We start from the raw sequence: 23904 nt of genomic DNA, 5'->3' as shown, positions 1-23904 counted from the left end.
CTGAAGCACGGAGGACACGATCCCTTCCGCACTTCTCCTGCCCTGCATTGGATAGGTGGTTGCCTCTGAGTTCGGAGACAGCTGCCTATCCCCATAGGATTAAATACACCCTAAGCCTCTAATCAAGGGGCCGTGGTGGCGTAGTGGTTAAGACGCTGAACTGCAGACCAGAAGGTCGGCAGGTCAGCAGTTCGAGACCCGAGTGCTGCGTGACGGAGTGAGCTCCCATCTTCAGTCCCAGCTTCTGCCAACCTAGCAGTTCGAAAACAAGAAATTGCAAGTAGATAAATAGGTACCGCTTTGGCGGGAAAGGTAACAGCGTTCCGTGCACCTCGGTGTTCAATCATGCCGGCCACATGACCACGGAAGCAGCGCTGGCTCTTCGGACAGCGCTGGCTCTTCAGCTTAGAAATGGAGATGAGCACCACACCCTAGAGTCGGACACGACTGGTTGGGGACACCTTTACTTTTTTTTTTTTTTTTTAAGCCTCTAATCATATGTATACACTTAACCTGAGAGTAAGCCTCACTGAACTCAGGGGGGCTGACTTCTGAGTAGACATGTGTAGGATTACAGTGTTAGGCTGCAATCCTATACACACTTACCTGGGAGAAAATCCAATTGAGCTCGATGGAATTTACTTCTTAATATATACTCATAGAATTGCATTGTTAAGCAAGGAAATCTAAAACATGTGTAGTCCTAATAGCCAGCTACTATATACTCAATTTGTGGTGCAAAAATTCTTAAATGTAAATGTCCAAAGTGTTCCTCCTTAATTTTCAGGCTCTCCCTTTGTGAAAAAGCTCTTGCTGAATACTTAGAAACCAAACGCTTAGCTTTTCCTCGGTTCTATTTTGTTTCATCTGCTGATCTGCTTGACATTCTTTCAAAAGGAGCACAGCCAAAACAGGTAAAATTTCTTGCAATCATATTTAAAGTATTCTGCGCAAAGAAATATGATACTAGAAAGTGAAAGAGGAGATGATTAAAATCTGAGAAAACTTGCAATGACCGAGTTCCTTAATTGTATGCTGCTTTTTGAATGCAGGTGACTTGTCATCTGATTAAACTTTTTGACAACACTGCTGATCTTAAATTTCAAGACAACAAAGAGCAATCCAGGAATATTGTGCTAGGGATGTACAGCAAAGAAAAGGAATATGTCCAATTCAATGCAGGCTTTGAATGTGGTGGTCAGGTACGTTGGTTCTTTAATTGACAAAGCTAAAGTGAGGAATTTTTCTGTTATTTGCTAAAATTAGAAGAAAGTAATTAAGTAAATTAACATATCAGAAATGTAATTTTGACAAGGCATAAATAATATATGATGAAAGGCTGCCTCCATGTCTTATACTTAATCTTTTAAGAGGAATTCTTTAAAAACAGCAAAAGACTCTGAAATGGTATGCCCACTTTTTTTTTTTTTTACAGAAATATGTATCCAGAAAGGACATAGAATATAGTAATAAGTGTGCTAATAAATAGAGAGTCATTAAGCCACATATCTTTTTAATGACACATGAAGTTAAAATTGAAAACAGTGACTCTTTTGTATATTATAAAGTTTAGCAATATAATTATGCAGCTTTGCAACAAATTTTTCAAGACATTCCCCCTTGCAAAATCTCACACATGTGGGTAGATAGGCTTTAAAAATACATGAGTAGGAAGCTTTTAAAAACACACACAAAAGGTCCTTGGACTAATCTGGATGGTATACTTATTTCCTAGCAAACAGGCAAAACTCTTCATTAATTTGGGCCACCTATATAATATTCAAAATTATCTTATCCATCTCTTATTCTACCTTTATATAGTAACCCTTCATTTTGGAAGTCTTCAGTGGATGTTCATATTACCAAATGCATTTAATGATGGAGGGAACAGAAAGACATGCTATGTTTAAAGACTTCAGGCAATAGATGAGACAAGTTCGGTTGCATTCTCTGTCAGGGAAATTAAGTATCACAATATGAGCTGTCAAAATATGTGTGTCATGTTTTTGAGTCCAGCTGCTCTTAAAGGAAATCATGGACAAACCAATATAATCATAACGATCAAGGTTTAAATCCCAAAGGGCATGAAGGGGAAAAAGTTGTTACTCCTGCAGGGTTATAAAGGGCTATTAATGTATGTGGTCAGTGTTCAAGCAAAAATAGGTTCAGTGTGATAGAACACATGATGAATTTTACTTTTATTACAAACCTAAATCACAAGACTGTAATGAGTGCCCCCCCACCCACAACGAATCCCAGGGACTGTAGTTCTGTAAAAGTATGGAGAAGATTACAGAATTATAGTTCGCCGGATTCCTTGGTCAGAACCCATGACACATGAATGAGTTTTAAGTTTTTGACACACCCTTGCTGACACCTGTTCTATAGGAGTTCATCTTCATTTGATACTTAATCAGCAGATGTTATTAAGATAGTTGTGAGTCTTTTCCTCTATTTTATCCTCTTTCAAGTTTTTACTGATGCTTTGCTTTGCTTTCTTTCTTATCTGCTGCCATAGTCTGATGATGTTGAAGCAGATCAGGTTATAATTGGTGCTACATTCCTTTAGGATAAAAGAGATTAGAAAAGATGCCACATTTTTTGAATGAACTCAAGTTCTTTAACATATGTTGCGTGCTCTGAACTGTTACTCATTTGGAATAGATGGTTAAAGAAAAGTAAACTGGATTATTTGTGAACTGTTGATTGAATTTACATTTGGAATTTACTTCTGATGGAAGTGAGAAAGGCGACCATAGCAAATATTGCTATTTAACTACTTTAACAATGAAAATACACCATTATCTGCATACCGATACTGGGAGTCAGACAAGACATATTAAACTACATGAATTCTACCCTCTGACTATTTTACACAATAGTGAAAAATACTAATCTGCCCAACACCTGTCCCCTTTTCTGAGGAAAGTTCTGGGTATTTAGTCTTCAAATAAATGCACTTGTATTGTGCCTTGCACATGTAGTTTAAATGTACCCTCATAAAACAGTGGGCCAGTTCTCATGATCAAACAGCCCACCGTAGCTTATTTTTTTTATTTCTTTATTTAGAATATTAAACAACCTTCGCATTACCCTAAAATAGTCCATGGGTTCTGCGAGGGTTGTTTAGCCCTCATATAACTCATGGTCCCCAGGTCCAGATGACATGACAAGTGGTGCAAACCCATCTATTGGTATTATGTCCGAACCAACCCACTGGGTTGGATCCATACCAAATTAGTTGAACTTGGGCTGCATTTAAATCACTGGGACAACTTAGTCATAACTTAATTACAACTAATTTAGTCTGGATCAAAATCCAATATGTAATGGTTTATTATTCTGACAGGTGGAAACCTGGTTAAAACACCTGGAAGAAATCATGCGTGAAACAGTGCGCCATCACATCACAGAGGCTATAGCTGTCTGTGAAGAAAAGTCCAGAGAACAGTGGATCTTTGACTATCCTGCTCAAATAGCACTCACTGCCTCTCAAATCTGGTGGACTACAGATGTGGGGATAGCATTCAATAGGCTAGAAGAAGGATTTGAAACAGCCTTGAAGGATTATCATAAAAAACAGGTATTGGTGTCTTCCTTATTCATGTAATGTCAGACTACATGTAAAATAGATCTAGTTTACACAACCAGAAGAACTAGTTGGTAAAACTTCACCTGGACTTCACTGCTTTAGTTTGCAGATATATTTGTGGATGTTGTTTGCTTAAATGCTTCCCACAAACAACACATATACTCTCCCTGCACATAGAAAAATAACATTTCAAGGGAAAGTTAGATTCTTCTCCCTTTCATGTTGGTTTTCTATGTGCTCAGAGCTTTTAAAATGAGGAAATATTTCAAAATACAGTTCCGTTTCCTACAGAGCTTGGATGTGACACAGTGCAGGAAAAGCATTACAGCTCAGTTTTTTCCGTAATTGTGTCAGTTGATGTAACATAAATGAAATGTGTCTCTAGGAGTAATTTAATTAGCAAGTTAAATAACATCCTGTCATTCTGTATATATATGTTGCTCACTTTACCTGTAATAAAAGAAGCATTGCCTTTGCCTTTTCATAGATTCTTTCAGTGTCTTTACACATATAAAAGCCCATACATCGTTTTCATAGATCTGTAGTAAAGCAAAAATGAGCATAGGAGAAGATACTGCAGAGGAGAGGTATTTATTTGTTTGCATTACCAGTTATTAGCATTATAACATGTATAAGCCAGTACATATACTACAGGTTCATGTTTTGCATGAGAGAGAAGCTGGTAGCTGTTTTCTATACAGCAATGATGGTAAAACAGTTGAATTCATTTCCTGCATAGAATAAACTGACATCACTGGTTTATTGGTGGTGTTGAGGGGTATAAAATTATTTTCCTTTTCCAGATCGCTCAGTTAAATGCTCTTATCTCTCTATTGTTGGGAGAGTTGACATCAAGTGACAGGCAGAAGATTATGACTATTTGCACAATAGATGTTCATGCACGAGATGTGGTGGCAAAGCTTGTTGCTCAAAAGGTAAACTTAAGCCACTATCTCAGTCTCTGTGGCAAGATCTGATGCTGGTCCATACTGTTATGTTTATATGTATTGTTTGTTTGTTTGTACTTTGTTTTGTTTTTTGTTTGAGTTTCATACTTTACATTTAGGCTGGAATATATCCTGACCTAAGCATTCTTCCTTGGGAGCAAATCCCATTGAAATAATGTGTATAGGTGCTTCCTCTTCAGACATCCATGCTCAACACATGGATATTGGGAGATGGGGCCAGGGCTTGCCAGCCTGGCCCCACACCATGCTCCTGCACTGATTACAAAGTGTGAGAAAAAGTTCTGAAAGGGTTATTCAGACAGACCCTTAATCATTTTTCTTTTGCGATAAAGCTATGGGAGACAACTGTCTCACTTTAGCTTTTCTGTCCTGGAGGTAGATACTGAGGAAAAAACCTAAGCAGACTCTGCTGTCTGTAATTGGCACGTACTTCATGGGCCATATCACCCTGTATCACCTGCCTGTGACACAAAGGGCTCAATTTTCGCTGATACCACTGATATTTTAGAGGCAGTCCAGGCACTGCATGATATTCAAAAGGCAAGAAATGAGACATCAAAGATATAATTGTTTTGCAGAGCCCTGGGCATGTTATTAAAAAATAAAAAAAAATCAGATCTGAGGAATAAAATGAATGATGCTGGAAGGCACATATAAAATTGAGTCATATCAAATCCCTGGAGTTTGCTTCTTGTAAAGGAGAAGGAAAGAGATCTTGGCAGAAGAAGTTGTCATGTCTGTTGCAACAAAGCCTCCATTAAAAAGGAGGTCTTGCATTATACTTGCTCCTGGATGGTGCAGTGATGCCCAGGAGTGAATCTAATCCCTAATAATTGCCAGTGTGTATGTGTGGTTATTACTTGTGAAAGAGTGGAAATTAGGCTGAAAGCTAGTGATGACAGTTGAGGTATTTTGGTATGTCTGGATTCCTTCATCTTTAACAGTGTCTGCATAAACAGCAGTTGTGAAACAATAATGTGTTGTTGTTTTCAGGTCACCAGTTCCCAAGCTTTTGCTTGGCTGTCTCAACTACGCCATAGATGGGATTGGGACCAGAGACACTGCTTTGCCAACATATGTGATGCTGAGTTCCAGTACTACTATGAATACTTGGGAAATACCCCTCGGCTAGTTATTACGCCCTTGACTGACAGGTAATATCTGTTTGGCTAATAGTGGGCTATTTTTGCTTGATCCACCTTGTAGAAATCAAAGTTAAACAAAATCTCATTTATTATCTCCTGTGACCATTCTTAATATTGCAAATAACACCTTTTTACTGAGAAATAGTAGTGTGTAATGTAAAATAATTGTGTTGGCATACAAAATATCCCCATACAATCTGCACAGTTCCGCTGTAGAATTTGTTGCATTGCAAGGGTGGCTAGTTGAGTTTGCTTTCAAGTACTCCATTTAAAACACGGAGTTTGAAAAGAACGAATGGGCAAACCACGTGTTAGGTACCTAAAAAAGGGCTGGACCAGGGCTAATAGGGGTTTATGCTTTCCATTGAGATTATTTTTCACCAACGGATATGCAATTGCACCTCTCATCTGCTTATAATTCAGTTGAATAAAACTTTTAAGTGTTGAGGCAAATTGAAGATTCCAAAACATAAAATTCCAATCCTCTGAGGAAGATTTGCAGTTCAAACCTAGATATGTCTACTCAGAAGTAAGCCACACTATGTTCACAGAGCTTACATCCCAGTAAGTGGGTATACATGCACTGGGGAGTAAGTCCCGTTGAACTCAGTGGGACTTAATGTCTGGATAGACATGCATAGGATTGTGTTGTTAGATGGGTAGCTATATGGCCATAGGATGCAATATAAATTTAACTCTTGAAAGGAATGATTGTATGGAAAGAGGAGGGAACACATTTCTTGGGGGTGGGGTCTTCCCTTCTTGTGTATCTGCTTGCCCAGTTCCTCATATTAGGCTCTAGAAGGGGAGCTGTTCTTTTCTCCCTTCACAGAGACAGGAGTATTATCTGGGCATTGGGACGGCTCTGTTCCTCTGTTACCTATATTGCCTCTTCCAGTAGTCTTGGCACAGATCACTCTTTCCTTGCTGCTAATAGTGGCAGGAGAAAAGTGATCTGTATGATTGGGGGATTTGGTGGTGGTGGTGGAGAGCTCAGGACCTTGGTTCTACACCCAGGTATTAAGATTGTGCTCATTGTCGTCCTCCATACCTCAGAATCCCTTTCTTGCTATACAGTGGATCATGTTGTGGTATTCTGTATTAGACAGCAAGTCTTTTAAACAAGGGATAGCCACTCTGGGTACTTACTGGTAGAAGAGGAGGATATAAATAATAAATATTAATGATATAATAATATACAACCTTACTGCAAGTTCTTCAACTATAATCTTCTGCATTTCTGTGGCTGATCATTGAAGAGATTATGACTATGTTATAGTAACTGTGTTTTTCATTGCTTAAAGGTGTTACATTACTCTTACCCAGTCTCTTCACCTAACAATGAGTGGAGCTCCTGCAGGTCCAGCTGGGACAGGGAAAACGGAGACCACAAAGGATCTGGGCCACGCTCTTGGGATGATGGTGTATGTTTTCAACTGTTCTGAGCAGATGGATTACAAGGTACTGTTCCTGTCTTCAGGGAGGGTGTCTGTGGAGGGAAGACTATATATGACAAGGGTGATGTTTGTGTTTCGGTTGAGGAAGGCAAGTCTTCTCTTTATGCTTATTTTGGCATAATGCCTTTAAAAAAACACTGAATAAAATATTTTCTTTTAAATGAGGAATGAAGTCCAGCCATTCATTCATCTATATTCCAGAAAATAAAGGGACACCAAACCTGTGCCTCCCTGAGTTGTGTCGCTAATTACAAGCTTTATACTTTATTCCATAGAACTGAATGGTAACAACTAGAAAATGAACTAGTTCCTAACTGCATTGCTCAGAATTTTCTTTGCATAGCTCCACGATTTATTGAACCCATTAGACAGAAGAATCCAGCAAATGTTATAGATAGATAAATGGTAGCACTATAGTACAGGGTTTTGTAATGTGTGTATTGGAAGGAAAAGCTTCTTCACAAAAAGAGAACTCCTTCTGTCTTATAGTCCATAGGAAACATCTATAAAGGTTTGGTCCAGACAGGTGCTTGGGGGTGCTTTGATGAATTCAACCGAATTTCAGTAGAAGTTCTTTCAGTTGTTGCAGTACAAGTAAAGACTATCCATGATGCCATAAGAAATAAGAAAAAGAAGTGAGTATTAGTAGTTGTTTCCTTAAATATTGTTTTAAGGAGATTAAACATGTCTTGAAGATGAGTGAACATATTAATATTTATTTATTTATTTATTTATTTCATTTCTATACCGCCCAATAGTCGAAGCTCTCTGGACAGTTCACAAAAATTAAAACCAAAAAGCACACAGTAAAACAATATAAAATATAAAAACATTAAAACCACAATATAACAATACAGCCAGAATAAAACCAGGGTAAGACCTAGCAGCAATGCAGAGATTTAAAATACAGATTTAAAACACCAAGCTAAGATGTTAAAATGCCAGGGAAAATAAAAAGGTCTTCACTTGGTGCCGGAAGGAATACAATGTAGGTGCCAGGCAAACCTCACTAGGGAAGTCATTCCACAGCCAGGGTGCCACAGCAGAAAAAGCCCATCTCCTAGTAGCCACCCGCCTCACTTCCTTTGGCAGAGGCTCATGGAGGAAGGCCGCTGAGGATGATCTTAAGGTCCAGGCAGGCACATATGGGAGGAGGTGATCCTTCAGATAGCCTGGCCCCAAGCCATTTAGGGCTTTGAATGTTAATACCAGCACCTGCTAATAAAGCACCTGCTAGTGCTAACTTTCAAATCCTCTTTGAGAAAGATTTGCATATATATCTGTCTATCTAGAATTAGAACAATGTGTTGCTACTTTATTCTTAGCCCTATTAATACTGCAGGGCTCCCCCAGAATATTTTATTTCCTGAGCTGAGGGATAAAATGATTCCCCCATTCAACCAGGGTGGTTGTTGAATCTTACTTCAACAGTGGTGATGGGACAGTGTCCTCCACCACACCTGAGGAGAGCAAGCTAGCTTAGGGGATGCAATCCAGGCCATTGCTCTGTCCTCCAACACCTCACTGCTCCCCCTGCCCCCACCATCTTCAGGCATCCACCTCACTGGATTAACCCTTGCAAAACCCACAGTCATAGAATCATAGAATAGTAGGGTTGGAAGGGGCCTATAAGACCATCGAGTCCAACCCCAGTCGCCAAATCCACACCACACAACAACCCCCAAGTGGGGGTTGCATATTCAAAATGGTGGCCACATGCACCTCAGGCTCACCATGGGTTAAATAACCCATGGTGGGCTGTCATGTCATGTGAACACCTCCAATATGTAGCCTTTGACAAGTCACTCTTTCTTGGTCTTGGTTCCCAATATTTAAAATAGAAATAATAACCATCTCCCTACACGATAACAGTTATAGAGCATTGTTCACAGTAGAAATGCAATAAAAAAGACATGGAATCATAGTTGGAATGGGTATGCATCATGTGATATTGGCTGGGGATCAGGTCCAAATTATATGTTGGCTAAACTATATATTTTGTTTTATTATCTCCTCATTATTTATTGATTTGATATTTATGGATTTTGTATTGTTTCTTAATTGAACTGTTTTTTCCTCGGTATTAAATTGGAACTCTAGTCCATAGGTTTAATTTTGCATTTTTACTGCTACATAACTTTATTTATTTATTCAATTATTTATATCCCGCCTCTCAGGACACGTCTTTCCAAGGCAGCTTACAAACAACATCAAAATACATTTAAAAAGATGAACAAGATCAATATATAACAAGTCATCAGTAACCTTCCCACAAGGCAGTTGATGGTAGACAGCCCTGTGGTGGGAGGGACAGTCCAACTGGAGCAGGCTGTGAGGTCTTTTTTGTCTGCCTGCATTCCTATCTTAGGATCCTTCCCAACAATGGTTTGGATATCTTTGGATATTGTATTTCTTTTTGTACGATGTTGGTAACCACTTTGGATTTCTGTTTGGAAGGAAAAGTAGGATACAGATAAACACTAAAGTGAAATCAAACTTCTTTATGCAAACTCAAGGATGTGAGCCTGTCCAGTATGATTTTAGGGTTTTCTTTTTCTTTGAACAGTGGGCTTCCCATGACATATCATTAACAGATTTTGAAAATCTCCTCAGTTTCAGACGTTTGCCATGCAGCAGGAGGATGGGTTAATGGGCTGCTTTTCAAGAAACACGACATCCAAACCACCTTGGGTGTACAGAACTAGTTGCATGGTTTTTGGATCCAAGCCATAGTCTTTTATTGTATTTTGAAGATTGTTTTTGAGAAGAAGTTTGAATCAAAGAAAATTACCTAAATCTAAACAAATTACATTTATTTATTTATTTATTTCCGTGACATAATTGATGCAGATTTTTATTCCTTGGAGAAAACATTACATTGAAGGCATCAGTTGGAATATTTATTACTATGAATCCAGGCTATGCTGGTCGAACAGAATTACCTGAAAACCTTAAAGCTCTTTTCAGGCAAGTATGATTATGAACTTGAAGTAGATTTGCATTCAGAACACTTATGCCACCTAATGTCTGTTGTGTGGTTTGCAACAGAGAGCAGCTTTTTATATATGATTCTGTGATAAAGCTCTCCAAAGTGCTCTTTTCTTGATAGAAAAGTATGAGAGCTAAATTATTTTTATGTGTTTGCTAAATAAACAGTAAAAGCGTTTTTAAAAACACTTTTTTTGTCATAATTAGGAATGTATGAGAATTCCATTTGAGTAAAAATTTGATGGATTTTTCTGGTTCAGCCCTGGCAGATTTCATTCCATTTCCCCCTGCTGGAGTCGCCTTGATCGGTAGCAAGTCGAGCCAATATGCAAATCTGGTTTTGTGTGTTGTTGTTTTTTTAAAGGTGGTAATTTGTGCAAATTGAATGTTTTTATTTGGGGGGATCTTTAAATTTGTGAAAATTGGGTCATAATTGGTTTTATTGGCAATCTTGTGCAAGTGCGCACGATCACAATTCCGCAGAGGCACATTCCCTCCTTGCAAATATCTTTGTCAGTTTTATCCTCTCCTCACACTACTTTCTTTAGCCTAGCAGAGCCTATTCCGTACTTGTCAAATAACTTGTCCATTCCCCCCCCCCCCGCCCTTGGGAAGCCAAAGTAGAGGATGAAATTGACCAGTACTTTCACAAGAAGGGACTAAGGCTCTGCTGGGCTAAAGGAAGTCCTGTGTGGAAAGAATGAAACTGAAAATGATATTTACAAGAGGGAATATGCCTCTGTGGGGCTACATAGCGGACAGACAGACTTGCAGTCGTGCACATGTATGCAAGATTGCCAATAAAAATTATTATTATCCTATTAGTTCAAGTTTAAAAATCTCAAAAAGAAAAACCATTTTGCATAAATTACCATTTGTGCAAATGGCAGGCCCCAGAAAAAAATGCACAAAAAACCTCCAGAATTAGGGGTGGGAGGAGGGAATCTGCTAAAGCTAATGCTGCTTACTGGAATGGAAACACCATGGAATCTCATCAGACTTAAACAGAATGGAATTCCCAGCATCACACATCCCTACTCATAATACAAAAAAAGACATGTTACTGTGTTAGAATGAAAGCCTAAAATTGTTTAACTGAATTTTGTTAAAGATCTGAGCAGTGTTTCCCTGTTAATTTCCATTAAAAAGAGCCTCCAGGTAATCTATCACATGTTTTAATGAAAGGAATGTTGGTGTGGTTGGGTGCAAGATTGCACTGAATAAAAAGAAATAATTGCTCAGAAATTTTACTTTTCACACACACAGCATCTTCTCTATGTGCCTTAGAGTTATTATTTTATGAGCTTACAGATATGTGAATCACATTAAATTGTACTGTGTTTCTCATTGGAGCTTAATAGCCAGCCATTATAGCTGCTCTTGTATACACACGCAGATCTGCTTGTATAGATACAGGTGGAACTATGAAACTGGCCTATTTTTTCCTGGCATTAATTACACTGCTATTCAGGTGATCTGTTTCATCCCATATGCATTTCTCCGCTGGGAAATTCTGAGAATGGTAAGGGAGCTTAAGTTTAACTTGCCACACTTTACGTTAACTAAACAAAAGAGAGAGAGGATTTTATTGTGCACAATTGCTTGGGCACATTTTTTTTTCCTTGTAGGTAAGCAAATACAAATGATAGCAGGAAAGCTGTGGCAAAAAGAAACTTCACATGCACAGCAGTTTTTACAAAGTTCAAAAATCAAACTAAAAGAAGTGGAAAACTAACCCACCCTGCATTCAGGAACATGCAGTTTGGAGGGAGGAAATTTCAGTGCATCCCTAGTTTGTCAGTAAATAGAAATTCCAGTAATTTGAAGTAAACGGTAACCTAACCACAAGGGTGGTATCCAGCCCAAGTTAACTACTTTTTAAGTCCAATGGGAGAGATGGACTTAAGTGCTAAACTTTTAAGTCAGTTGGAATTGTAAATACTCATGTTTTTGTGAACTAAGTCTTTAGTACATAAAATATGATAATTGTGCCAAAGATATTTATATATTTAAGCTTAGATGTTATAAAAATAGTCAGCTGCCCCAGTCTTTCCCTTAATTTCACACTTGAATATTGATAATTTGCTGATTTGCTGAATGGAGTGATGATCTGCATTTGCAAATGAGTCATATGTAGAATGTTCATGTCATCTTACATGATAACTGATCACTAGATTTCTCCTATTGCACTCTTACTCCGCCACGGAGCTGTACTTCACTAAGTCTGGCCTCCTCATTCTGTTATGCTGGCGGTGCGGTAGCTACTGCACCACAGCTTCTTATTTTTTCCCTTCTTTTGTTAATTTATTAAATTCCAAAATACTATCACAACAACAAGTACAACAACAAACAACAAAACCAACAAAGTACAATGGATAACAACAATCCATCAAATTTAATACTGAGCACAGTCATATACATTGGCAATAAGGTTATTTAATCTTGTCCTTGTTTGTTCATTGATTGTATTTTCTGCTCCCTCCGCCCATTTACCTTACTCAGGGAGTAAGTCCCACCAGAAGGAGGAGACTGTTGTAAGTGGTCTAGGAGCTTGTAGATGGTATTCACATTCACATACCAGATAAAAAGATACCAGGTCTCCACAAAGTTGTTTTTTTAACAACAACAACCCTGCCTTTAAAAATCTAGATTGGGCTGTTAAGTGCTCTGATAAGGCTACGAATATTCTCAAACCAATTTGTCAGAGTAAACTCAGCACTTGATTTCCAGTGCCAAGCAATGATTAGATGTATTGCTGCAAGAAGCAGTGGAAGCAAACCTTTATGTATGATTGACGTAGGGGTGTTGGGATGAAGAGACAGCAGCACTGCTTGAAGGCTAGGGTCACTTGCTGATTAGCGATTCAAGAGAGAACCTCAAGCATTTTTTGTCCAAATCTCTGTAGCCTAGCACAGCTCCACCACATGTGGAGGAATGTTCCTTGCATATCGCATCCTCACCAGCATCAAGAGGACAAAGACGGATTGATGTGGCTCAGCTTCACTTGAATGTAGTACCAACGAAACATTTATTTCAGTATGGGTTACTGGATTCTCTCTGAAATAATAGAGAGAGGCTGTCTGTTCCACAGAGATTCCCATGCTGTTTTATTGATTCTCTGCCCCAGTTCTACTTCCTGTACTATTTGAGCCCTTGTGAACCACTGTATATGCTTGTCACTAGGGTTCTGTAGATCTCAGAAATTAGCCCCCTGGCTTCCCCCTCTGTGTGCATATATTTGGTCTTGAAGACCTAGGGGGGCAGTTTCCTTTAAAGATTTATTTTGCAAACAATTGAGTTCTGTATGAGTTGGACCCAGTTCACTTTAAGCCCTGCAGCTTTGTTGCAATCCAGGCCTGTGTCAGAGGGATGTATTATCAATGTAAATCCCTTAGTATATATAAGACCTTTGATTCCCAGGCTCTGTACTACCCCCTTTTCTACAGGCTTTTAAATAGTGGATGTTCTAAGAATGGGAGCAGTGGGAAAGGTAAGGGAGCTAATACTCACGATTAGCATTTCCAAGTTTCTAAGATGGGTACCATGAATGGGTTTGTAAGATGCTGGAGTTGGGGGACCTAGAGCTTAGAAAGGGCATAGCCCTGATGGTTGAGGGTTGGGAGTTGTTTCTATACCTAGTCATGGCAGATTACTATTTGTGCAGTAAGACATACTATCTGCCTAATCTGACAAACATCTTAATAGAGCTGCACATTTAGTACACCCATTCTGCCATTATATTGGTGATGGAACTTCACTGCCTTATTGAGACGTGTTCTTTTGTCTATATTAATAAACATATCAAGTAGAGACTCCCACCTGCACAGTTTCTTCACACCCTTCTGGGTTAACATGAGAAGCCCCAAGCTGTATGGCAGATCCACACTGTGGCTGCTTTCCATGCTAGTGTTGTTTCAGCAAGTGGCTCATAGATTCTTATGTTACCTTGGCAGTACAGGACAGAGCCATGGAGTACCAGCTCCCGTGCTACTACGTAACAGAATTGTTCATACAATCAGGGAGAGAAAGTAAGCCACTGTGGCTTATTTTCCCACCCTGTGCATGCCGGTCGTGCACCGCCTAATTACCATAATTGCCCTCGCCAAGTGTGGCTTGTTGTGACAACTGAACCTGGCAAAGGTGGATGGCGGCGGTGGTTACAAACCACCCTACAACCCTAGAACAAGTCATGGGTTCCAGGGTGGCTTGTAAACCACCCCTGCCACCCACCCTCGCTAGAGTTCAGTGTCATGACAAGCTGCACCCAGCAAGGGTAATTATGGTACCAAGAGGCGTGTGACAAGGTAGCTTATTTTCCCTCCCTGATCGTGTGAACCGAGTCAATATAAGAATGGGACCACTGTCTAGCACAACTAGCCAAGAAAAAAAAATGTGTCTAGATACTCCATAACAAAGTAATGGAACATCATCAGCTAGAATTCTATGAAATCATACTTTTCCTTAGCTTAAAAAGTCTTATTGCAAAATCAGAGGTTGCCACTGACAAACTTTTGGTCTTCCTGTTTCAGAACTTGAAAATTGGGCATGTAAAAATCACAGGATTATGATGAAGAAATATGTATCCTGATCGACTTGTGAAGCATTTCTTAGGCTTCTTTCTTATACACTGATATTGTATAATTTTTTACTTTTAGAGACAATTGACTAGATGAACTACTGCTACTGTTCCGAAATCGTATATGTTTATGGTTTAGTGTTGACTGAGGTGTTTTAATTAATGTTGATTTGGCTTTTGTCAACATTAGGAGCCATCTTGAAGCTTGCCTACTAAGTGATAGCATCCTATATTTGTTTTTATGATTTGTCTGTGATGGGCTTGCAGAATCTGACTTGAAAACCTAAAATCTTTAGCTGTCTCCTTTGAAATATCACTAGTTGGAAATGCTAATAATTGTCAACAAGTAATTAACAATTCTTGCTAGAAAAATAGTCTTTGTTAGCGCTAATGTGCTGAAATGTTTGTAGACATCAGTGTCTTCAATTAGCTGAGTTAGGTGTCTTATTCTCACTATGCTTACATTCTAATCTCTGTCTCTGGTTCCCCCCACCCAAATTTAGACCGTGTGCAATGGTTGTCCCTGACATTGAACTTATCTGTGAAATTATGCTGGTTGCTGAGGGGTTTGTTGATGCACGCTTGTTAGCCAAGAAGTTTATTACCTTGTATAGTCTCTGTAGAGAACTCCTCTCTAAACAGGTAAGGGAGCTCTTTTGGACCTTTGGCCTTCACCAATGCTAATAAAATGATATTGTGCTGCAATATCAATTTGCATAATGAAACTGAGAATGATTGTAGGGTGCTTTTGAAAGCAAAAGATTGCTCAAGCTGTTCATGATACTTGGAAAAGCAGGCATTATCTACAGTACAACACATCTACAAGTGATGGGGGCCCCATTAAGTTACTAGTGTACTACTGATAAAAGCATATTTAGGGTTGCTATCTGAATGGTTCGAATATGTGATTTCAGTGGCACAGACATACACAAAGTAAAATATTTATCAAATAAAGAGGAATAATGTTACTTTCACCTAGTTCTTACAGATAGAAAATAAGATGCTAAATTGGTGTGTGAGCTACACCATTTTAGTCTTAAGGTGGGGCTTAATATGACTGAATGCTCATTCATTTAAAAAAAAATCTCCAGTACATAGAAAACTAAATATCATGGGAAAGGATTCAAATCTAGACTTCTCCCTTACTTGATGTTTTCTCTGTGTAGGAATGTTTTTGATGAGGGAGCATTCCATCATATGCTCCCACACACGGTCTGAATGGTGCAGCCCAGACAAGTTTATGTACACCTGAATGTTATACACATTTAGTATGGTTGTGTTGATATGCATCCTTTATTTTTATTCTGTTCTCCTCCTGTGGTAACTTCACTTTCAACTACTTCACTTCATTAGTGTCTATATTTCCATTACCTAAGATTTCATACTCATTCCGCCTAGGGTTTCCATGTCTCCTGCTTTATAGAGGACAGTCCTCTATTTCCTGGGTGTTTCCTGTTTGAAGTGCTTTCTAGTCCAAGTCAAATTTAAAAATCATAAGAAGGGAGAACCAGTCCAAAGACAAAGAACCACAAGTAGGGAGAACAGGGGCTTTGAAGTTGCCCATCAACAGTTAGCACCTAGACAACAGACAGAGCAGGCATACAGGTCATCACGTCACAATCTTCCCCACTATGCTGACATTTCTATTTAAATTATAGTAATTTATTTCTAAGTGTGCATCTATACATTAACATAAGCACATTTTATGGAAATTGAAATTCATCATCTTTTTTGCATTACATAAATAGCCACTTTACTTTATCCTAGAATGCTAGTGGGTTTCCAGTCATTCCTTACAATGGATGCTAGAATAAGGAGAAGGCTGTATTTGAAAAGGACACTCTACCCAACTGATTCCTGCTTGTAAGGACAAAAACGTCTCTTCTCTTCAGTTGAAAATGCTTCTGAGCCTTAGTCCAAGTTAACAACACTTATACTTCTCCTGGTTTGCACAATCACAGGGTGGTTAATAAGCCACAGTGACTTGTTAACCAACCTGAGTATGCCAATTGCGTGCCAGGGAGATTAGCATAATTATTAGCAGCATAGCTTGTTGTGTCATGCAAACTGGTCAGGGTGGCTTGTTGCCATGGCTAATAAGCCACCTAGAACCCTACAACAGCCCATGGGTTCTAGGTGGCTTGTTACCTACAGCAATAAGTCACCCTGGCTGGGTTGGTACAACACACAAGCTGCTCTGCCGAGGGTAATTATGCTAATCACCCCAATATGCAACCAGCATGCGTGGTGGAGGAAATAAGCTTATTTCCCCAGCTGTGACCATGCACTGGTCACTGATTCTGGTTTATGCTAACTTCAGTGTGCATCCGGTCAGTATGATACATTCTACGGGGACTAATCTCTAAAAACCTTCTGCAGACATTACTACTTTTGGCTTATTTTTTTATTAATAAGAATTTCCAATTACTTTACTACAATTACTTGAAAGTGGAAAATATTGGAAACTGTACTCAGTTTTATTAGATGAATTAACTTGTCAGAATATGCCCTGTAACCTAAAATGTGAAATTGAGCCAATGAAATTAAATTAAAAGGGAATAGCTTACTTTTTCCTATGTGCAACTTCATCATTTTCACGTTTGTTGAATATTCATTTATTTTGGCTTTATTCATTTATTTCAGCATTATTGGAAACAATTTAAATGGTCTCTGTGGTGTTCTACATTACCGCAATGTATTGTTGCCTGGTTCCAATTACTATAATCAATCTTCCAGTCTGTTTACAGTCTAGTTTTCCAACAAAAGACCTGCATACATAATATCAAATATTTTTACGCTCTAATTTCTAATTGTTTGGAAGTATTCTTCATTGATTTTCAATAAAACTTGATTCCAAGTGTATCACAAATAATCTTTCCTATGTTGGAGTGCTGTAAGACTCTGATCTTGTTCTCTAAGGTCTTTGTCAAAAGGTATGGGGAGATTGGCACATGTCATGGGCCAGGTTATGGTTGGCTTCTGTCTATTGCTTACCACTTTGAGTGATCATGGGATTGAGAACAAAGTCTGAAAGAAGGGCCGGATACCGTCCTGCTTCCAATCAGGGGAAGTCTGTTTCAAGGAAGATGTAGGTGTGATTTAAGATTAGTAGCTGTGGGTCCTTTAGCAACCTGGAAGAAAAGCATCTTCAGGGACATGGGCTGGGGAACAATGAAGAGCAGATTACAGGCACAGGTGAAAGACAAATCGAGGTGGTTTCTGAAAGGCAAGGAGCAGCTTGGATGGGAAGCAGATAAAAGGTTCAGGCAAGGAATCAGCAAAGCTGGAGGAGCAGTCAACTAAGCTATTGCAAATAGGGATTGCTGGCTGTCTTTGAAGTTTAATAGTCAGATAGGTTAATCCTCAAGGGTGGAGCCATGCAAAACATGTCATTAAATCAGAGCCCTTGCCTGATCAAACCTATAACTCTTACTAGGATAATGTTTCCTGTTCAAGCCCAACTGTGCCTCAAGCATAGTATTATATTTTCTCCTGTTTTTTGTGGGCACACATGAACTAGTCACAGTACACATTTACAAAAAGCTTATGGGGTATGAGGGGTGATTGTGTGCCTTGCTCAGTCCCAAGTGGGCCCACTTCAGTCCTCTCTCCAGGTCTGCGGTGGCTTCTCACGTACCTCTCCCAACTACCTCCACTTGTTATACTAATTTCCCAGCACAATTCAGTGATTAAATTCAAATCATTTAATGCTTCTTATCATTTTAACATTTACTCTAACTATTCATAGTTTTAAAAGTAAAATTCAGGTTTTATGTATACTGCTGTACCTGCTTAGTTAATTATCAAAATTTGGATTAATACAGTTTTGAAGACTTTGGATAGATATTCTAATTTTGAGAAGCAGCAGAACAACTTTGGATTCCATATTTTAAAAATGCAATATGAAGAACAACGACTTTCTTAAACATAGTTTCATGAGTAATCCTTTTGTATTTTCTTATATGACTTCACCACAGGATCATTATGATTGGGGTCTTCGTGCTGTTAAGTCTGTCTTGGTCGTTGCTGGTTCCCTGAAGCGAGAAGACAAGACCAGACCTGAAGATCAGGTATGCACAGTATACAGTTCTGTGGTTCATAAACATGCAACTGGCAGTAACATTTTTCCAGTGTTGGTTTTAATAGTAAAATTATATCCCTTTAAATGGATTGATTTTTTGCTCTGTATTCAGAGGTACAAATGCTTCCCCTGTGTTAGTAAAAAAAGGAAGTATTCTGTTCAAGAACAGTTATTGAAAGCTCTTTGCAGGTATGATAATATGTGGTTTATTGTCCTTTTCCAGGTACTTATGCGAGCCTTGAGGGACTTCAACTTGCCTAAGATAGTGACAGATGATATCCCCATTTTCATGGGCCTGATCAGTGACCTGTTTCTAGCTCTGGATGTTCCAAGGAAGAGGGACCTGCAATTTGAACAGATGGTTAAACAATCTACCCTGGAGCTTCACTTGCAGTCTGAGGAGAGCTTTATTCTCAAAGTAAAATAACTCATTGCCTTTAATTACACCCCTTAAGAATTTCAGTCAAAATAATTGCAGACAGCTTGTACTGGATGTGAAGGTTACCCTTATGTACATTATAGTGTTCCTATTGTGTATTTGTCCTGGTATTTCAATAATAGTCCTGTAAGTGTACAGGCCAATGTTATAAAGATACATATTTCAATAAAATGTGTAGCATATACTGCTTCTATCTGGTCATGAAACAGGATTTCCCCAAAATGCAGCTAAGTAGCCTGTTTTCTATTAAATAATTGAGTACCAGTGGCTACTAAATGTTGGTACTCAAGTTTCCATAATACAAAAATTTGGGCATGAATTTGCTGAGGATTGTCTGTTTGCTGTACTCATTTATAACAAATAAACTTAGTGGTATGGGAGAGTTCTCTGGAGGCATTTTTTCTATTGGCATTCAGTCACAGCGGTCACATTTGTCTGTAGAGTAGGTTGATAAGTATAAGACCCTATGCAAATCGTAGAAGCAAAATGGTCATCAAAGCTGATATAATGTGGATCCACCTCTCATGTTTTGCAGACAAGCCCTTAGAAACAGCAGCCACATGATGCTTTAGAAGTCACACTAAAGATCTCTAAGGCCACTATTGTGGCTTGTGGGAGGGAGATCAGAATTGGGTTGGGTCAGGACTCATCCTCTTCCCTCTAGCCTCCCTCAGTAGAAACTGTGCTTCTCAGAAGGCAGAACTGCTATCATCACAAAGCGGGTTAGGCGAAGTGAAGCAGATACTGGTGCTGCCAGTCTGCTTGGTCCAGTCCACCCCATGGCTTGCACAGCCACACTCCTCTTATGGCAGATTTGGCGAGCTAATTCAAATACATTTATGAAATTCATTCCCTGCAACCTGCCTCTTCTTGAGTCCCTCTGCCCCTTTATTTTTTCCAGGTTCAGCCCTAGGTTTAGTTTTTGTAGGGTCCGACTACATGTTATGCTAATTACGTAGCTCTCATGTTTTCATTGTGTTTAATACTCTAGAGCAGTGTTGGGAAATGTGTGGCCCTCCAGATCTTGCTAGACTGCAGGATGATGGGAGTTGCAGTTCAGCAACATCTGGAGGACCACACATTCCACATCCCTGCTCTAGAGTAAGTGGTTGTGGGTTCAATTCGGATCAAGACCATTGCTGGCTGGAAGAGGAGATTTAAACCTTTCAGCCATTTCCTTCCTGAATCCCCACCCACCCTTGTGCAGGGGTTTTAAAAATCTCAATTTACACCAGAAGTAATGGGGAGATTTGTTTTCATTTCTTGAGGTTCATTCATCTAATTCAAGCCTGGATGTAGGGCTGTGGGAGACTAATGCACCTTCTTCAGGTTACCCAGTTTGAAGTTATTTGGAAAAAACAGCAATTTGGTTTCCTGACTACAGGAGAGGGTGGGTGGGAAGCTGCTATGTGGGAAGTAATTAGTGTCTTAGTGGTAATGGGAGGACAAGGAAACAAAACCACTAGCTGCGTATTAATTCTGTTTGGCAGGTTGTTCAGCTTGAAGAGCTGCTGGCAGTGCGTCACTCCATCTTTGTAGTGGGAAATGCAGGCACAGGAAAAAGCAAGGTACAATGCATAACCATTCTACTTTTAACAATTATTTCATGGCAGATTTTCAATTGAAAAGATTTATCTTCTGCGGAAGCTGGCATAACACCATATGCTTCGCTTTAGCCAATGCCATCAGCTCGGATTTAAAGTGCAATCTCAACTATTAAATATTGTTATGGCCAGGCTAAACGTGACAAGAGATCATTACTTTTTCCTTTGGGACTCGAGTTATCCAGGGATGAATTCAAATCTAATAACCACTTCAGTGGGAAAGGAAACCCTCCAACTTCTTTTGGCTGGCTACCCACAGAGGATGAACAGCCTTTGAGCCCTCTAGAAATTAAACGCAAGTGTGGGTCCCCAGGGAAAGTATTAATGATTTGCAGTGGCTTCCTTTTATTGTGGAAGGAGAGGCTCAGCTGAACCAGCCTACTGTACTCTAGTTCTGGAGCCTTCAGTGATTCTCTTTCTCTCTCTCCAGAACAATGCTCCCCATGTTTGACATTTTCCTATTATTCCTGCTCAGTCTCAAAGGCTGAAGAAATGCAATAGTGTTTAGGTAAATTTAATGTGGTATGATAGAGGCATTGTCACTGGTGGTATGCACACTTATTTCTTTTGTCCCATTGTCATTTCTGATCAAGCCAGGTCTTGAAGGTTTTTGAAGCATGAACTGAGAACATCGTGGGATGAGTGTGTGCACACATAAAGTTAGAGAGACTTCAAGATTAGGATTAGGATTTGGGACTGAAGTTGAGAGTTCTGGGGAAAAAGTTGTAATAAGAGAGTCCATTGGATTCTGAAGGCTTGCAGTACTTAATTCTTCCTTGAAATCCTCCAAAGCTGACCCAAGGAACAGGGCTTCAAAAATCAAACTTTGTAAGCCATGCCTTTAGAAAAGACTATGCACAGAAGTGTTCAGTATTTCAATTAAAAATGACATATTTTCCAAGAGCCCAAGTTTGAGACCTGGACCCTAACCAGGGAGTCTTTTTCCCCCCTGGCTGTTCATCAGGTTCTGAAAACTTTGAATAGGACTTACATGAACATGAAACAGAAGCCTCTTTGGAATGACTTGAACCCCAAAGCTGTGACTACTGATGAGCTCTTTGGTTTCATACATCATGCTACTCGAGAATGGAAAGATGGCAAGTGGAGGACATATTTATATTCATTACTGTGTTACTATATTATTATATTACTATATCATTACTATAGTATCTCCATCTTTCCCTTCAACATCTGAAACCACGTCCTGGATGTTTACTCTGTTAGGATACTCATGGCCAATCTATGCATACCGAGAAATCCCATGGTGCAGGGTTCATGGAGCTGTATCACTGCAGAATGCAGAATTCAGCTCATGCCTGAATGCTCCCCATGTAAAAAAAGAACTTGCCTGTGAATATAAATGTAGCATGTTAGGAGAGTTCAGCTTATCCTCCTTCTTGGCATGCTACTTTTCTATGGGCAGGCAGTTTTTACATGGATAAGTATTCAAACGATAGTCTTCCCTCACTTGCAGTCTGAGGTGCTGCAGTCAGAGGAAGGCTGCATATAGATAATTTCTTAGGTTTCAAGCTGCTTACATACAGAATCTAACCTTCAGCATATCCCACATATACTGTCACCCAGTCACTAGCTCTTTCTTAGAGCATATCTACATGGCTATATCACTTCTGCTTTCAGCATAATGGTGCACAATTGGGAGTGCCAAAAGTGATCATGGGGAAAGCAGATATAGTTTTTCTTCAGGCCAGAGTACTTTGCCTGGATCCAAAGGCTAATGGATCCTGATCTTCAAGTTTAAATAGGTGTTTCCTGTAGTTGGAGCAGGGCATTTGGAAACTCCCATGCATTCATAGAAGTAGTTGAGTGTACTTACAGTGCTATTTGGCTCTCAGCTAGAAAGTCTGATTTTTCTTCATTTAGAAGTTCCTTGGTTCAAAACCCATTTACATGCATTTTCCAGGACTCCTTTCATCTCTTTTGAGAGAGCAAGCTAATATTACCCATAACTGGCCAAAATGGATTGTCTTAGATGGGGACATAGATCCTATGTGGATTGAGTCACTCAATACTGTTATGGATGATAACAAGGTGAGCAACAAGCAAATACAATCTGTGCTTTCCCATTAGAGAACTCAAAATTTTGTTTTGTGTTCCTTTCCTATTTTGCTTCCTATTACTGTTTTTCCTTCTCTCTTTCTGATTAGCAGAATGTGCATCCTCTATTCTATATGTTATCTTGCACCATATTTAGTATTCACAATCTGGATGTATTGCTTTCTTGTGTTCCGATATCTCTTATTAGATGTTTCCCAATATGTGAACAAGGCTCACGGTGAGCCTCAGGCTTGCGCATTGTTCTCTTCTCTTCTCTTCTCTTCTCTTCTGGCATGTGCTGTACAGCTAGAGGAGGAGATTTGAAATGTTTGCTTCTTGTTTTAAACAAAAATAGTTCCCAGTTATATCCAGACTTGGAACTGTGGTTTGTTTAGTCAGTTCAAACAACCAGGATCAAACTCTGGTTTCCAATCCTGGTTTGTTGACTGACTAGAGCTTAAATAAGCCACAGTGCCCTGAGGCCTGATGTTAACAGGGAACTGTTCTTTGTTTAATATGCTTCCAATCGTCTCCTCTGGCATGTGGTAGAGGAGAAGAAAAAAGGGTGGAGTATGCAATTCCAAGGCTTGCTGCATTTTCTTGAACTAGTGGGAAACCATGGCTTCCCATTAGTTCTGAACTGGTCCTTTATAGCAGATCAGCATTCCTCAACCTGTTGCCCTCCAGATGTTTTGGATATCAACTCTCATTAGCCCCAGCCATCATGGCTAATAGTCAGGAATGCTGGGAGATGTAGTCCATACATTTGGAAGGCACCAAGTTGGTGAAGACTAGTGTTGATCAATATGCATTGAGAGTGCCTATTTTTCATTTTTTCATTTTTATAGCTTTTACTGCATGCAAGTGCATACCTCTTAAATTAAGATATTATAAGCCATGTGTTTAAACAGTTTTTTGAATTTCATTTATTAACTTGAAATTGATTGGAATGATAAACATAAGCTTATCTGGTGTCCCTCCACCTCTAGAGCCTTCATT

At 39.3% G+C, this 23904-nt stretch overlaps 1 protein-coding gene across 1 annotated transcript in view; it reads left to right on the top strand.

The window, feature by feature from the left end:
* Positions 1 to 23904, top strand: part of DNAH11 (dynein axonemal heavy chain 11) — a 231691-nt gene that overhangs the window by 68095 nt on the left and 139692 nt on the right. The window contains exons 28-41 of the mRNA XM_084858589.1: positions 788 to 914; positions 1053 to 1202; positions 3350 to 3583; positions 4396 to 4527; positions 5554 to 5714; positions 7010 to 7166; positions 7652 to 7797; positions 10013 to 10129; positions 15230 to 15368; positions 18704 to 18796; positions 19031 to 19225; positions 20737 to 20814; positions 21815 to 21947; positions 22772 to 22899. Coding sequence (XP_084714715.1) covers positions 788 to 914; positions 1053 to 1202; positions 3350 to 3583; positions 4396 to 4527; positions 5554 to 5714; positions 7010 to 7166; positions 7652 to 7797; positions 10013 to 10129; positions 15230 to 15368; positions 18704 to 18796; positions 19031 to 19225; positions 20737 to 20814; positions 21815 to 21947; positions 22772 to 22899 — 1990 coding nt within the window. The remainder of the gene's footprint in view (positions 1 to 787; positions 915 to 1052; positions 1203 to 3349; positions 3584 to 4395; positions 4528 to 5553; positions 5715 to 7009; positions 7167 to 7651; positions 7798 to 10012; positions 10130 to 15229; positions 15369 to 18703; positions 18797 to 19030; positions 19226 to 20736; positions 20815 to 21814; positions 21948 to 22771; positions 22900 to 23904) is intronic.

This window comes from Heloderma suspectum, chromosome 5 (assembly GCF_057233095.1).
Source record: "Heloderma suspectum isolate Gila_16-S chromosome 5, 16-S_ref, whole genome shotgun sequence".
Classification (NCBI taxonomy): Eukaryota; Metazoa; Chordata; class Lepidosauria; order Squamata; family Helodermatidae; genus Heloderma; species Heloderma suspectum.
Note: the sequence above shows the minus strand (reverse complement) of the source record. Positions and strands in the feature narration are given on the sequence as shown.